At 44.7% G+C, this 13,481-nt stretch overlaps 1 protein-coding gene across 12 annotated transcripts in view; it reads right to left on the bottom strand.

Annotated features, from left to right (window-relative positions):
- Positions 1–13,256, bottom strand: part of UVRAG (UV radiation resistance associated) — a 329,617-nt gene extending 316,361 nt beyond the window's left edge. For all 12 annotated transcript variants that reach the window (XR_013404176.1, XR_013404177.1, XR_013404178.1 and 9 more), the window contains exon 1: positions 12,960–13,256. Coding sequence is in view for 9 of the 12 variants with exons in the window: in XM_077963910.1 (XP_077820036.1) it covers positions 12,960–13,076 (117 nt within the window). In the remaining 3 variants the exon portion in view is untranslated. The remainder of the gene's footprint in view (positions 1–12,959) is intronic.
- Positions 13,257–13,481: the final 225 nt, after the last annotated feature.

Below are 13,481 nucleotides of genomic sequence, written 5' to 3'. Positions count from 1 at the left end.
GTTTAGTTTTCTGGATTAGCTCTCAAACAAAAGAATGATTGGAATTGAGGAAGGAAATAGTTCATATTCCCTGAAAGACGTAAGTAGGTTGGCAGACACAAGACGTACAGTTCCAAATCCTGTGTCTAACAAATCAAACAAGGCACTTTAAAAGTATCTATTGAATAAATGGCTATCTCTTAGTTTTTCCTATCCTGCACTCAGAATTAGTTTTTTATTGGTTTGTTTGTTTTTGAGATAGAGTTTTGCTCTTGTTGCCCAGGCTGGAGTGCAGTGGCGTGATCTCGGCTCACTGCAACCTCCGCCTCCTGGGTTCAAGCGATTCTCCTGCCTAAGCCTCCTGAGTAGCTGGGATTACAGGCACCTACCACCACGTCCAGCTAATTTTTTATATTTTTAGTAGAGATGGGGTTTCGCCATGTTGCGCGGGCTGGTGTCGAACTCCTAACCTCAGGTGATCCACCTGCCTCAGTCTCCCAAAGTGCTAGGATTAAAGCCACCGCACCCAGCCCAGAATTAGTTTTAACATGGGCGAACATGAACACATGAATTACTTGTATTCACTGCTAAACCCTTAATCACAAAAGGTACACTCATGTTAAAGAGTATAAAGTTTTTCCTGGAGAAAAAAAAAAAAACAGATCATAAGCCTGATTCTCAGGTTTACTTTTATGTCTATTAAGTCTGATTCTCACTTTTACTTTTATGTCATCCCGTTTTTCTTTCCCAGGAGTTTACTGACAAAAGCCAAAGGTTGCTGCTAGTTTCAGCTTCCTGGTATTCCTCATTATTTTCAAAAATGTCTGACTGCATCTTTTGGGCATTATAAAAACCACAGTAGGAAAAAATGCCAGCTATTTCAATGGACCAACAAAGTGAGACTACAAAGTGGTAAGTTTTGATGCTCAACTTCAGCATTATCATTCTCAGCCTCTCAATCAATAAGCACACTATACTGGAGTTTTCACAAAGAATGGATAAGTAAAATGCCTAATGACATTACTACTACATAGGGTCTACAGCAGTCAACACCAAATATTACACAAAATAAAACCCTTGCCATCAAAAAACCCACATCACCAGAAGGTTACTCTTTCAGAAACTTAAAGAGGCAGAGAACAGAAGTTAAGTAGAGTATTCAAAAAAAAAAAAAGATAGGCATGGTAAGTACCCAGGGACAAAACAGAAGACTGATCATTTAAGCTCCAGAGGGACATTCCAAAGTTTCACTTTTATTCACACCATAAAAGGGAGGTGGAGGGTAGACTCTGAGTGCTCTGCCCTTAAAGAGAACGTTAAAATACAGCCTCTCCCCCGTTTCAAATTCTAGCCTAAAATCCCCAAAGCTGTGAGGCTAAAGTGCCAAAGCATCGAGTGAAGTTTAAGAAACAAGTTCTTGGCCAGGAGCAGTGGCTCATGCCTGTAATCCCAGCACTTTGGGAGGCAGAGGCAGGCAGATCACGAGATCAGGAGTTTGAGACCAGCCTGGCCAACATGGTAAAACCCCATCTCTACTAAAGACATAAAAAATTAGCTGGGAGTGGTGGTGGGCACCTGTAATCCCAGCTACTCTGGAGGCTGAGGAAGGAGAATCACTTGAACCCGGGAGACGGAGGTTGCAGTGAGCCAAGATTGCGTCACTGCACTCCAGCCCGGCCACAGAGCCAGACTCCATCTTAAAAGAAAAAAAGAGGCCGGGCGCGGTGGCTCAAGCCTGTAATCCCAGCACTTTGGGAGGCCGAGACGGGCGGATCACGAGGTCAGGAGATCGAGACCACCCCGGCTAACACGGTGAAACCCTGTCTCTATTAAAAAATACAAAAAACTAGCCGGGTGAGGTGGTGGGCACCTGTAGTCCCAGCTACTCGGGAGGCTGAGGCAGGAGAATGGCGTGAACCCGGGAGGCGGAGCTTGCAGTGAGCCGAGATCTGGCCACTGCACTCCAGCCTGGGCAACAGAGCAAGACTCCGTCTCAAAAAAAAAAAAAGAAAAGAAAAGAAAAGAAAAAGAAACAAGTTCTTGGCTAGGCACGATGGCTCACGCCTGTAATCCCAGCACTTTGGGAGGCCAAAGTGGGTGGATCACCTAAGGTCAGGAGTTTGAGACCAGCCTGGCCGATGTGGTGAAACCCCATCTCTACTAAAATTACAAAAATTAGCCGAGCGTGCTGGCAGGCACCTGTAATCCCAACTACTAAGGAGGCTGAGGCAGGAGAATCGCTTGAACCCAGGAGGCGGAGGTTGCAGTGAGCCGAGATCACACCACCCACTGCACTCCAGCCTGGGTGACAAGAGCAAAATTCCATTTCAAAAAAAAAAAAGAAACAACTTCTCAACACACCCAGCCAAGAACAGTGGAACTGTTCACAAGACCCAGGTTCTGTTTTTTTCTCCACCACAAGCAGGAACAAGACACAACACAGATCTGTTAAACTAATACTCTTCACTAAATACTTCAGGGCAAGAATAAACAGATAGAACAAGTCTGTGGCCAGGCAAATAGTTTCACCTTGGAGGGTTTCAGGTTTTGCATCTGTAAAATTCCATGATTCAAAATCCATGTTTCCATCTTAAAATAAGAGGGAAAACAAGGTTATGTGATACTAAATCAAGAAGGTGTACTATGAATTGTAAAATTCCAATGTTAAGTTTCCATTCTGCGTGTACTCCTCACCTTTATAATCTAAGAAGGCAACTGCTAAAATATCGTACAAAGCATTGAAAAAATTTAACAATATAAGACATTACTGGCCAGGCACGGTGGCTCACGCCTGCAATCCCAGCACTTTGGGAGGCCGAGACAGGTGGATCACCTGAGGTCAGGAGTTTGAGACCAGCCTGGCCAATGTGGTGAAACCCATCTCTACTATAAATACAAAAATTAGCCAGGCGGGGTGGCGGGGGCCTGTAATCCCAGCTACTCGGGAGGCTGAGGCAGGAGAATTACTTGAACCTGGGAGGCAGAGGTTGCAGTGAGCTGAGATCGTGCCATTGCACTCCATCCTGGCCGACAACAGGGAAACTCCGTCTCAAAAAAAAAAAAAAAAAAAGACATTACTTATGTCATTAAACCTAAAACAAAGCATAAACCTAAAATGTTTCAACCTCTCTCTTCAGAAAGATGTCTTTAATTTTTCTAAAACACCTTTAGTTTGTAGCTGTACACATTCCAGTATGTTAAAAATGACAAATTTCTTTTTCTCCCCAGCAGTAACATGTCTGACAGGTAAAAATACACAGCTGATCAAAAATACACATTTAGAAACTATGAAAATCTAATTTTTTTTCATTCTACCATACATTTCACTTCAGGCCCAACTTATTAGTTTCAATTCTGCTTGTGCTCTATTTCTAGTCAGTTTCACTTCTGAATTTTCTACCACAAAGAATTGTGATCCTATAGAGACATTTTAAGGTAAACACTAAATAAACATAGCTTTTCCTTTCAAAAAAAAAAACTCATTTTCACAGGAAAAAGAGAAACAAACAAAAAACATAAATTCCTAATAGCATTTTGTCACATGAAAAATAATGATTTCAAGATGCTGATATCTTAAGTTTCTGAGGCTTCCTCATATCATTTTATTTACAAGAGCCAAAGCAGCACAAAAATTGCCATCATTTTACTTTGTAGATACTGAACTATATATTACATTTTTTCTTCGAGTTACAAGGGGCTTAGTAAATATTTGCAGAAGGAATGAATGTACACAGCATGGTAGTGCATTGCGTGAGGCACATGTTTCTGATAAGATGAACGGCCTTGCCAATAAAACTGATTTTTTTAATAATAGAAAGATGATTAAATTAGATTTACAAAAGTAGAGTATCCAAATAAACATAAACATACTAGGGGAAAATATTTATCCTGTACAGCAAAATCAAGCTTTAGATCTCCTTTTCTGCTTCTATCATTTTTTTTTTTTTTTGGTATGGGTTTCAATACCATTGAATCCAATCTTTCCTTGTTTTCTTTAGGCTATAAAGTTTTCAAGGGAAAGACTCATAAACAAAAAAATTGTACATGAGTTCCTACTAAATCATTAGCACAGTGTTAGGCACAAGTGCTGTAGGAAATAAAATATAAAGCCTGATGGTACCAAACTCTGAGGTAATTAAAACTTTTCACTAAAACCCTGCAAAGAATGGGTGTCTAGGGCAACAGGAAACACCTAGATTGTAGACCCTTTGTTGACATTCTGTGTGACTTTAAAGTTACCTGCCCAGCGCAGTGGCTCATGCCTGTAATCCCAATGCTTTGGGAGGCCAGGACAGGAGGACTGCTTCAAGCCAGGAGTTAGAGACCAGCCTGGACAATATAGCAAGACTCTGTCTCTACAAAAATTAAAATTAAAAAATGAACCAGGCATGGTGGTGTGCACCTGTGGTCCCAGCTACTTGGGAGGCCTGGACTTGAGTCCAGGAGTTAGAGGCTGCAGTGAGCCATGATTTAATCTCCCATACAGAAAAATTCCAAATAATTTATGTAGATACACTACCCTCAAGAAGGGGGAGCACAGATCTCACTCAAGTGTAGACTACACATAGTGACTTCCTTGCGAACACTACAGTATAGAGGGAAGGGGAGGAAGAGTAACCTTACAGCAGAGAAACCTGACAAACACTACCTGTGGCCCTTTAATTTATAATAATAAATGTATACTTTGGTCTTTGTACACAGTTCCTGGTGCAGAGCTCTTAAAACCTCTGTCATTCCCTGGGTGCCACAGGGGTGCTAGAAAATCTCTACTTTTAATATTTGGCCTTTGACCCCAGTTCCAGACACAACGCCTAGTACCTCAGCATTTCCTAGGTGAAAGGAACATCCTTTGTTCTAATGAGACAACTCTTGGTGGGCTCCTAGAAGGAGGATGGTCACCAGAAAGACCAAGCCATGATCAGAAGCTTGGAACTTTCAGCGCCACTCCCCATCCTCCAGGAAGGAGAGAGGGGCAAGACTGACTTAATAATTGATCATGGGACGGGCGCGGTGGCTCAAGCCTGTAATCCCAGCACTTTGGGAGGCCAAGACGGGCGGATCACGAGGTCAGGAGATGGAGACCATCCTGGCTAACACGGCAAAACCCCGTCTCTACTAAAAACACAAAAAACTAGCCGGGCGAGGTGGCGGCGCCTGTGGTCCCAGCTACTCGGGAGGCTGAGGCAGGAGAATGGCGGGAACCCGGGAGGCGGAGCTTGCAGTGAGCTGAGATCTGGCCACTGCACTCCAGCCTGGGCGACAGAGCGAGACTCCGTCTCAAAAAAATAAAAATAAAAAAAAAATAATTGATCATGACTACACGATGAAGCCTCCATAAAAATCACAGAACTACAGGTTTTGGAGAGTTTCTGGGTTGCTGAACATGTGGAGGGTGGAGCTGCCATGAGAGGGCATGAAAGCTCAGGGACATTTCCCCCATACTGTTCCCTATGCATATCTTCCATCTGGCTGTTCATCCATATCCTGGGTAATATTGTTTATTTAAACAAAAAAAACAGTAAGTGCAAGCAAAGTGCTTTCTTGAGTTCCGGTTGCTGCTCTAGTAAATGACTGAGCCTGAGGAGATGAACATAGGAACCCCCAATTTATAGCCAGTTGGTCAGAAGTTCCAGAGACCCAGACTTACGACTGGCATGTGAAGAAGGGGACAGTTTTATGGGACTGAGCCTTTAACTTGTGGAATATGATACTAACTCTAAGGAGACTGTGGCAGAATTGAATTGAATCATAGGACACCATCACTCGAGAATCGCTTGGTGTGTGGGGAAAAACCCCACACATCTAAACCCCCCAAATCTAACATATAGATTGTATATAAACTCTAATATATATGTTGAGGGTATAATAGTGTAATAAGAGAAAACAGCTAGTTTGCTTTTCCTAACATATGCTACCACAGCTGGTGATAAAAGTTAGTATCAACAGTGACAAATCAGCCAGGAATGGTGGCTCACACCTGTAATACCAGCACTTTGGGAGGCCAAGGTCAGGAGTTCAAGACCAGCCTGGCCAACATGGTGAAACCCTGGCGTGGTGGTGGGCACCTGTAATTGCAGCTATTCAGGAGGCTGAGGCAGAAGAATCGCTTGAACCTGAGAGGTGGAGGTTACAGTGAGCTGAGATCACGCCATTGCACTCCAGCCTGGGCAACAAGAGTGAAACTCCATTTCAAAAAAAAAAACAAAAAAACAAAACAAACAAACAAGCAAAAAAAACAGTGATAAATCATGTTAATAATATGTACATAACGTATGATGAAAATAGCACTTTACCTCTTGAGTCTTGCTCCCAAAACACCACCACCCTAGCAATCATAAGAAAAAACCGCAGACTAATTCCAATAGAGTGGCTTCCTACAAAACACCTGACCAATACTCAAAACTGTCAAGGTCATCAAAAACAAGGAAAGTCTGAGGAACTGCCACAACTAAGAGGAGGCAAGAGACAGAACAACTAAATACAATGTGGTATCCAGACAGGATCCTGGCACAGAAGGAGGACATCAGGTAAAAACTAAGGGTTGGCTGGGCATGGTGGCTCATGCTATAATCTCAACACTGCTTTGGGTGGCCAAGGAAGGAGGATCTCTTGAGCCCATGAGTTTGATATCAGAGTGAGACTCATTTCTACAAAAAATTTTCAAATTAGCTGGGCGTGGAGGCACATGCCATTGTAGTCTCAGCTACTTGCGGGGGTGCTGAGGTGGGAGGATCACTTGACCCCAGGAGGTCAAGGCTGCAGTGAGCCATGATCATGCCACTGCACTTTAGCCTGGGCAACAGAGTGAGTCCCTGTCTCAAAACAAAGAAGCAAACAAAAAAAGGACCCATCAAGAGATGAATGAATAAACAAAATGTAGTATATACATACAACAGAATACCATCCACCTTAAAAGGCATGAGATTCCAACATACCCTACAACACGGATAAACCTTGAAAACATTGCAAAGTGAAATAAGCCAAACATAAAAGGACAAATAATGTATGATGCCACTTATATGAGGTACCCAGAATAGTCAAATTCATAGAGACAGAAAGTAGAACAGAATTTACCAGGGGCTGGTAGGAGGCGAGAATGGGGAGTTGTTTTCTGTTTGGGATGACGTAAACATTCTGGAAATATACAGTGATGATGGTTGTATAACATTAAGTGGGTTTTTTTTTTTTAAGTTTGTTTTTTTTTTTTTTTTTTTTGAGACGGAGTCTTGCTCTGTCGCCCAGGCTGGAGTGCAGTGGCCGGATCTCAGTTCACTGCAAGCTCCGCCTCTCGGGTTTACGCCATTCTCCTGCCTCAGCCTCCGGAGTAGCTGGGACTACAGGCGCCCGCCACCTCGCCCGGCTAGTTTTTTGTATTTTTTAGTAGAGACAGGGTTTCACCATGTTAGCCAGGATGGTCTCGATCTCCTGACCTCGTGATCCGCCCGTCTCAGCCTCCCAAAGTGCTGGGATTACAGGCTTGAGCCACCGCACCCGGCCAACATTAAGTGTGTTTTTAATGCCACTATATTGTATACTTAAAAAATATTTAAACAGCAAATTTTATGTTGTATATATAGTTAATCACATTTAATCACAGTCTTCCAGGCTAGAGTACAGTGGTGCAATCAGGGCTCACTGCAGCCTTGACCTCCCAGGCTCAAGGGATCCTCCTGCCTCACCTTCCCAAAGTGCTCACCAGGCCTGGCCACAGTTGTTTAGAACTAAGAAAATCTAAATAAACTATGGATTTTTTTAGTCAATAATATACCAATATTGGTTCATTAACTCTAACAAATGTACCATATGTCAAGGCAGATATTAAGAATAAGTGAGGCCGGGTGCGGTGGCTCACACCTGTAATCCCAGCACTTTGGGAGGCCAAGGCGGGCGGATCACCTGAGGTCAGGAGTTCAAGACCAGCCTGGCCAACGTGGCAAAACCTCATCTCTACTAAAAACACAAAAATCAGCCAGGCACAGTGGCTCATGCCTGTAATCCCACCTACTCAGGAGGCAGAGGCAGGAGAATCGCTTGAACCTGAAAGCTAGAGGCTGCGGTAAGCGGAGATCACACTACTACACTCCAGCCTGGGTGACAGAGCGAGACTCTGTCTCAAAAAATAAATAAATAAAATAAACCAGAATAAGTGAATAAGTTAAACTAGGTGTATATAGGAACTTTCTGTACTATCTTCTCAATTTTTCTATAAATATAAAACTTTTCTGGCTGGGCATAGTGGCTCACAACTATAATCCCACACTTTGGGAGGCCATGGCAGAAGGATTTCTTGAGGCCAGGAGTTTGAGACTAGCCTGGGCAACACGGCAAGACCCCATCTCTATGAAAAAATTTTAAAAATGAACTGGGCATGGTGGCAACATGCCTGTAGTCCTAGATACTCGGGAGGTTGAGGCAAGAGAATCACTTGATCTCAGGAGGTTGAGGCCTCAGGGAGCCAATGATCTATCACATCATTGTACTCCAGACTGGGCAACAGAGCAAGATCTTGTCTCTAAAAAAAATAAAAATAAAAAAATAGAAATAATTTTTTTTTTAGATAGAGTTTCGCTCTCATCGCCCAGGTTGGAGTGCAATGGTGCCATCTCAGCTCACTGCAACCTCTGCCTCCCAAGTTCAAGCAATTCTCCTGCCTTAGCCTCCTGAATAGCTGGGATTACAGGTACCTGCCACCACACCTGGCTAATTTTTCTATTTTTAATAGAGACAGGGTTTCATTATATTGGCCAGGTTGGTCTCAAACTCCTGACCTCAAGCGATCATCCTGCCTCAGCCTCACAAAGTGCTGGTATTACAGACATGAGCCACCGCGCTTGGTCAAAAATAGAAACAAAACTTTCTAAGAAATAGTTTGTTTTGGGCCAGGCACAGTGGTTCACACTTGTAGTCCCAGCACTTTGGGACACCAAGGCAGGCAGATCACCTGAGGCCAGGAGTTCAAGACCAGCCTGCCAACATGGTGAAACCCTATCTCTATTAAAAATACAAAAATTAGCTGGGCATGGTGGCACAGCCTGTGGTCCCAGCTACGCGGAAGGCTGAGGTGGGAGGATCGCTTGAACCCAGGAGGGGCAGGTTGCAGTGAGAGGAGATCGCACCACTGCATTCCAGCTTGGGTGACCAGAGTAAAACTATCTCAAAAATCAAAAACAAACAAACAAACAAAGTGTTAAAAAACAAAAAAAAAAGTGTGACTAGTTCTTGCTCAAATTACAGTAAAGTAGGATCACACAGAAGCAAAAGGAGACAAAATTAAGTAGTAGTCCCATCTGACACTGTCAAGGGGCTGATTCGGACTATAGTTAGTACTCATACATGGAAAAGTTCAGGTGTTTGCAGTGTTAACTTTTTAAACATTACAGCCACTTCTAGAATCAACAGGACTTAATGAAGATTGGAATAAATGAGTCGATAATAATAAGGATACTATTCTCTATCCTAAAACGAAAATACACCTTAGAAAGGTGGTTCTCAACTAGGGGTAGTTTTGCCCCCTAAGAAACATTTGGCCATGTCTGAACTCATTTTTGATTGTCAGGACTGGGGAGGTCCTGCTGATATCTTGGGATGTGGCTAAACATGTAACGTCCATCTTCATTCCAAAATGTCAACAGTCCCAAGGTTGACAAACCCCATCTTAGAAGAAGGCTGGAGCCACTGAACCTATGCTTTGAGATAACTTTATCATAGAAATCTTAAACCAACAGGGCTTATTTGTTTAGAAATATTGATACCTGCCAGGCACAGTGGCTCACATTTGTAATTCCAGCACTTTGGGAGGCTGAGGCGGGAGGATCACAAGGTCAGGAGTTCGAGACCAGCCTGGCCAACACAGTGAAACCCTGCCTCTACTAAAAATACAAAAATTAGCTGGGTGTGGTGGCAGACGTTTGTAATCCCAGGTACTTGGGAGGCTGAGGCAGGTGAATCACTTGAACCCAGGAGGCAGAGGTTGCAATCAGCGGAGATTGTACCACTGCACTCCAGCCTGGGCAACAGAGCTAGACTCCGTCTCAAAAAAAAAAAAAAAAAAGATACCTTGCTAACTAGTATGGGATGTATTAAAATGTATGGTTTGGAAGTATTATTTAAAGGAAAGTTAACAATTGACATTCCAATTTATCTAAACCTTTGAAATTTTGTAAAAGCAAAAAAAGACAACAAAGAAATGCTTAAAAAAAAAAAAATTAGACATACACAGATACTCCATGACTCTACCAATACTGAGTAAAAGAAACCAGACACAAAAAAATACAGTTTGCACAACTCCATTTATACAAAGCTCAAGAACAGGCAAAAACTGATCTTTTACATTAGAAATCAGAAAAGTGGTTCCTTTAGAGAAAAAGGAAAAGTAGAGATGGGAGAGAACATAAGGAGGACTTCCAGGATGTCAATAATTTTGGAGTTTTTTTGTTTTTTTTTAAAGACAGAGTCTCACTCTGTCACCCAGGCTGGAGTGCAGTGGCACAATCTCGGCTCACGGCAACCTGCGCCTCCCAGGTTCAAGCGATTCTCCTGCTTCAGCCTCCCAAGTAGCTGGGATTACAAATGTGCACCACCACATCTGGCTATTTTTTTTATTTTATTTTATTTTTGTATTTTTAGTAGAGACAGGGTTTCGCCAAGTTGGCCAGGCTGTTCTCAAACTTCTGGCCTCAAGTGATCCCCCCACCTCAGCCTCCCAAAGTGCTAGGATTACAGGCATGAGCCACTGTACCCAGCCAAAATTTTGTATTTCTTAATCTGGGTAGTACTTACATAACTGTTCCCTTGGTGACAATTCATCAACTGAATACTAATAATCTGTGCACTTAACTATATACAGATAAAACTTCAACAAAATTTTATTGATACTATTTATACACTAAAAACCTGAGCCTTTTGACCCCAAAAGCTAAATTAATGTCAACTGCAAAAGTAAAAGTGCTTTGTTATATAGGCTGCCTTCCAAGAATTCAAGGATGACACCCCCAGAAAGCTGTAAATAGCATACTCGGCACTCATATAGCATTCAGCTGTACACTTAAGCCACTATATATCCCTCGGCACCTATCCAAAAATTTGACAAACACTAACAAATGAGGCTGAAATTATTCCATCAACAGTTTGTTTGCATTAGTTTTCCCAGTGTTAAACTGTGAACTGTTATCAGAGAACAGGCTCTATGAAGTAAATGACGCTTTCTCTTTCCTAATCCCACATGCTCTCGAAGCTCCCCCAAACTAAACCCTTCTTGGCCCCTGAACTCCTTAGGACTTCTCCACGCTGTTTCTAAGGGTGCTCCCTATTCCCTCTCCCAGTATCCACCCTCACACTCTACCTCCTACACGTACAAAAACTCACATTAATGCTCACTCCAGAGACGTGTCTCCCTAGCCAGACTTCTACCCTCTTCCAGTATCTCACAATACAATCCAAACTCCCACTACCCTCAAACTCCTACTATTCAGAAATTCCCTGCCAACAGCATCACAAAACCAGGGCACATGGTGTCTTTTCAATCCTCTTCGGTAGTAGGTAGTAGTCACGCAAAAAGCCGTTGCTACTGTAAGCTCTTCTGTCTGCCTATTCAATGGCAACCCCAGTGGTTATTATCTCCAACTCTTCTCTTCCCTTTAGCCCCCGCCTCCTTTACTGCATTCAAATCCATTTCACTTTTCAACCACTCTCTCCCCCACAACCTCTCCCTTCCTCTTTGTGAATCCTTCCTAAGTCCCACTGGCAGCTGATGAAAAGTTGGAGGGGTGTATGAAGGAACTCACTCTGTCCTGTGTAAAGGTGGTTGAGGAAGGCTGCGGAAGTCTCAAGAACGTGCATGGCTGCAGAGTCAGACACTGGATTCTGCAACCCAGTCCCACCACTTACCAACTGGAAGGCTCTGGACAAGCCCGTTTCTTCAACTGCCAAATGGGGGTAATAAAATCAGCTATCTCACAGAGTTGTGAAAATTCAGTGAACTCTGCACAAATCCAACTCTGCACAAATCCAACACGGTAAGTTCTCAATAAATGATAGTTTCTCCTAGATCCTCTTCTTGGAAGGAGGAATAAAGGGAGAGGGTGAAAGGTACTTTCTTTAGGTCTCTTTAATGCTAAGACTCCTGCAAAATCTCCCCTAGGGGGACAGAAGGAAGGCAACCGATATAAGGAGGGAAGTACTCTACAGATATGTGAGTAAAACAAAGAGTTTTGTCAGACCTGCAAAGTCAGTGTTTCCCCCTTCTTAACTCCCTACAAGGCAGAGCCAAGAGGTCCTCAAAGCCCTTCTTAAAGGATGAACACATGAATATATACATCAAATCCTCCTTCCACAGAGACTCACTGGAGGGAATGAAGAAGGAAAGAGTCCTCCTAATTATTAAGATGCATTCCTTGAGACTCGGAGAATTAGGAAGGAAACCCCCAAGTCTCAAATACATTTCTCTAAAGAGGCCGAATACTTAATAATCAAGGGAGATTAAAGCAAATGGTAGACACCCTAAAGTCTCCTCCAGGGCTCTTGCACGAAGAGTACAAACTGGTTTCTCCATAAGCGGGGACGGCCAGGTGGGGAAAGAAAGAAAAAGTGCTTTCGCTGTGGCCCGTGGGACACAGGGGCTTCCCCGTGTCCCTCCCGGGGGGAACGAGGGAGATGGTCTACGCGGGGGAACCCCCGGCTCCTTGCGTTGGGGGAGGTGGCCTCGGGCTGGGGCCCCAGGGACTTTCGCTGGCTGGCTGCTTGTCCCCTCACAAGCCCATCTCCTGTAACCGGATTCTCCTAGGACTCCGGGATCTCCCGGAGGTTCGGCCATCACTGGACCCCTCCCCGTACAAGATCTCCTGACAGTCTTCCTCAGTCCCGCGAGCCCTCCGGGTCCCTGCTCTGGGTGTCCCGGCTCGTGGGGTCAGCCCGGAGCCAGCAGGCTCTCCACGCGGGCCTGCCCGGGTCCCTCCCGAGCGCTGCGACCCGCGCGGGCTTACCTGCTGAGACGGCAGCTCCACATGCAGGGCCCGCGCGGCAGAACCGGGAGGCAGCGCGGTGGCCGGGCCCGGGGGTGGCGGGGGGACCTGGCCCCCGACCGACGCGGAGGCGCTCATCTGGATCCAGGAGCCGCCAAGCGGCGAGGCGGCCGCTCCTCCGGCATCCGCCGCTGCCTCCTAGCCACGACCTGCCAAGCTCCTGCAGCCTAGAAACCCGCCACCCGACAGGCAGGACAGTTCCGTCCGCACAGTGGCCGCCGCCGCTGCCGCCGCTGGCTAAGGAAGAGCCATATTACCGCAGTGCAACCCCTCCACCCGCCGAGATCCGGCGCGCTCATTGGCTTAGCCCTCAAGGGGCGGGACCCAACGGCAGAAAAGGGGCGTGCTATTGGGTAGAAGGTCTGTCCATCGCTGGCCGTACTGAACTTGGGGGCGGAGGGACTCGAGGATGGCCTCAATTGCGTCTGTCAAGCCGGAATGAAACCCGGGGCGTTGCTTCTTTTTTTCCCAGTCTAATTGGTT

Source organism: Macaca mulatta, chromosome 14 (assembly GCF_049350105.2).
Source record: "Macaca mulatta isolate MMU2019108-1 chromosome 14, T2T-MMU8v2.0, whole genome shotgun sequence".
NCBI lineage: Eukaryota > Metazoa > Chordata > Mammalia > Primates > Cercopithecidae > Macaca > Macaca mulatta.
Note: the sequence above shows the minus strand (reverse complement) of the source record. Positions and strands in the feature narration are given on the sequence as shown.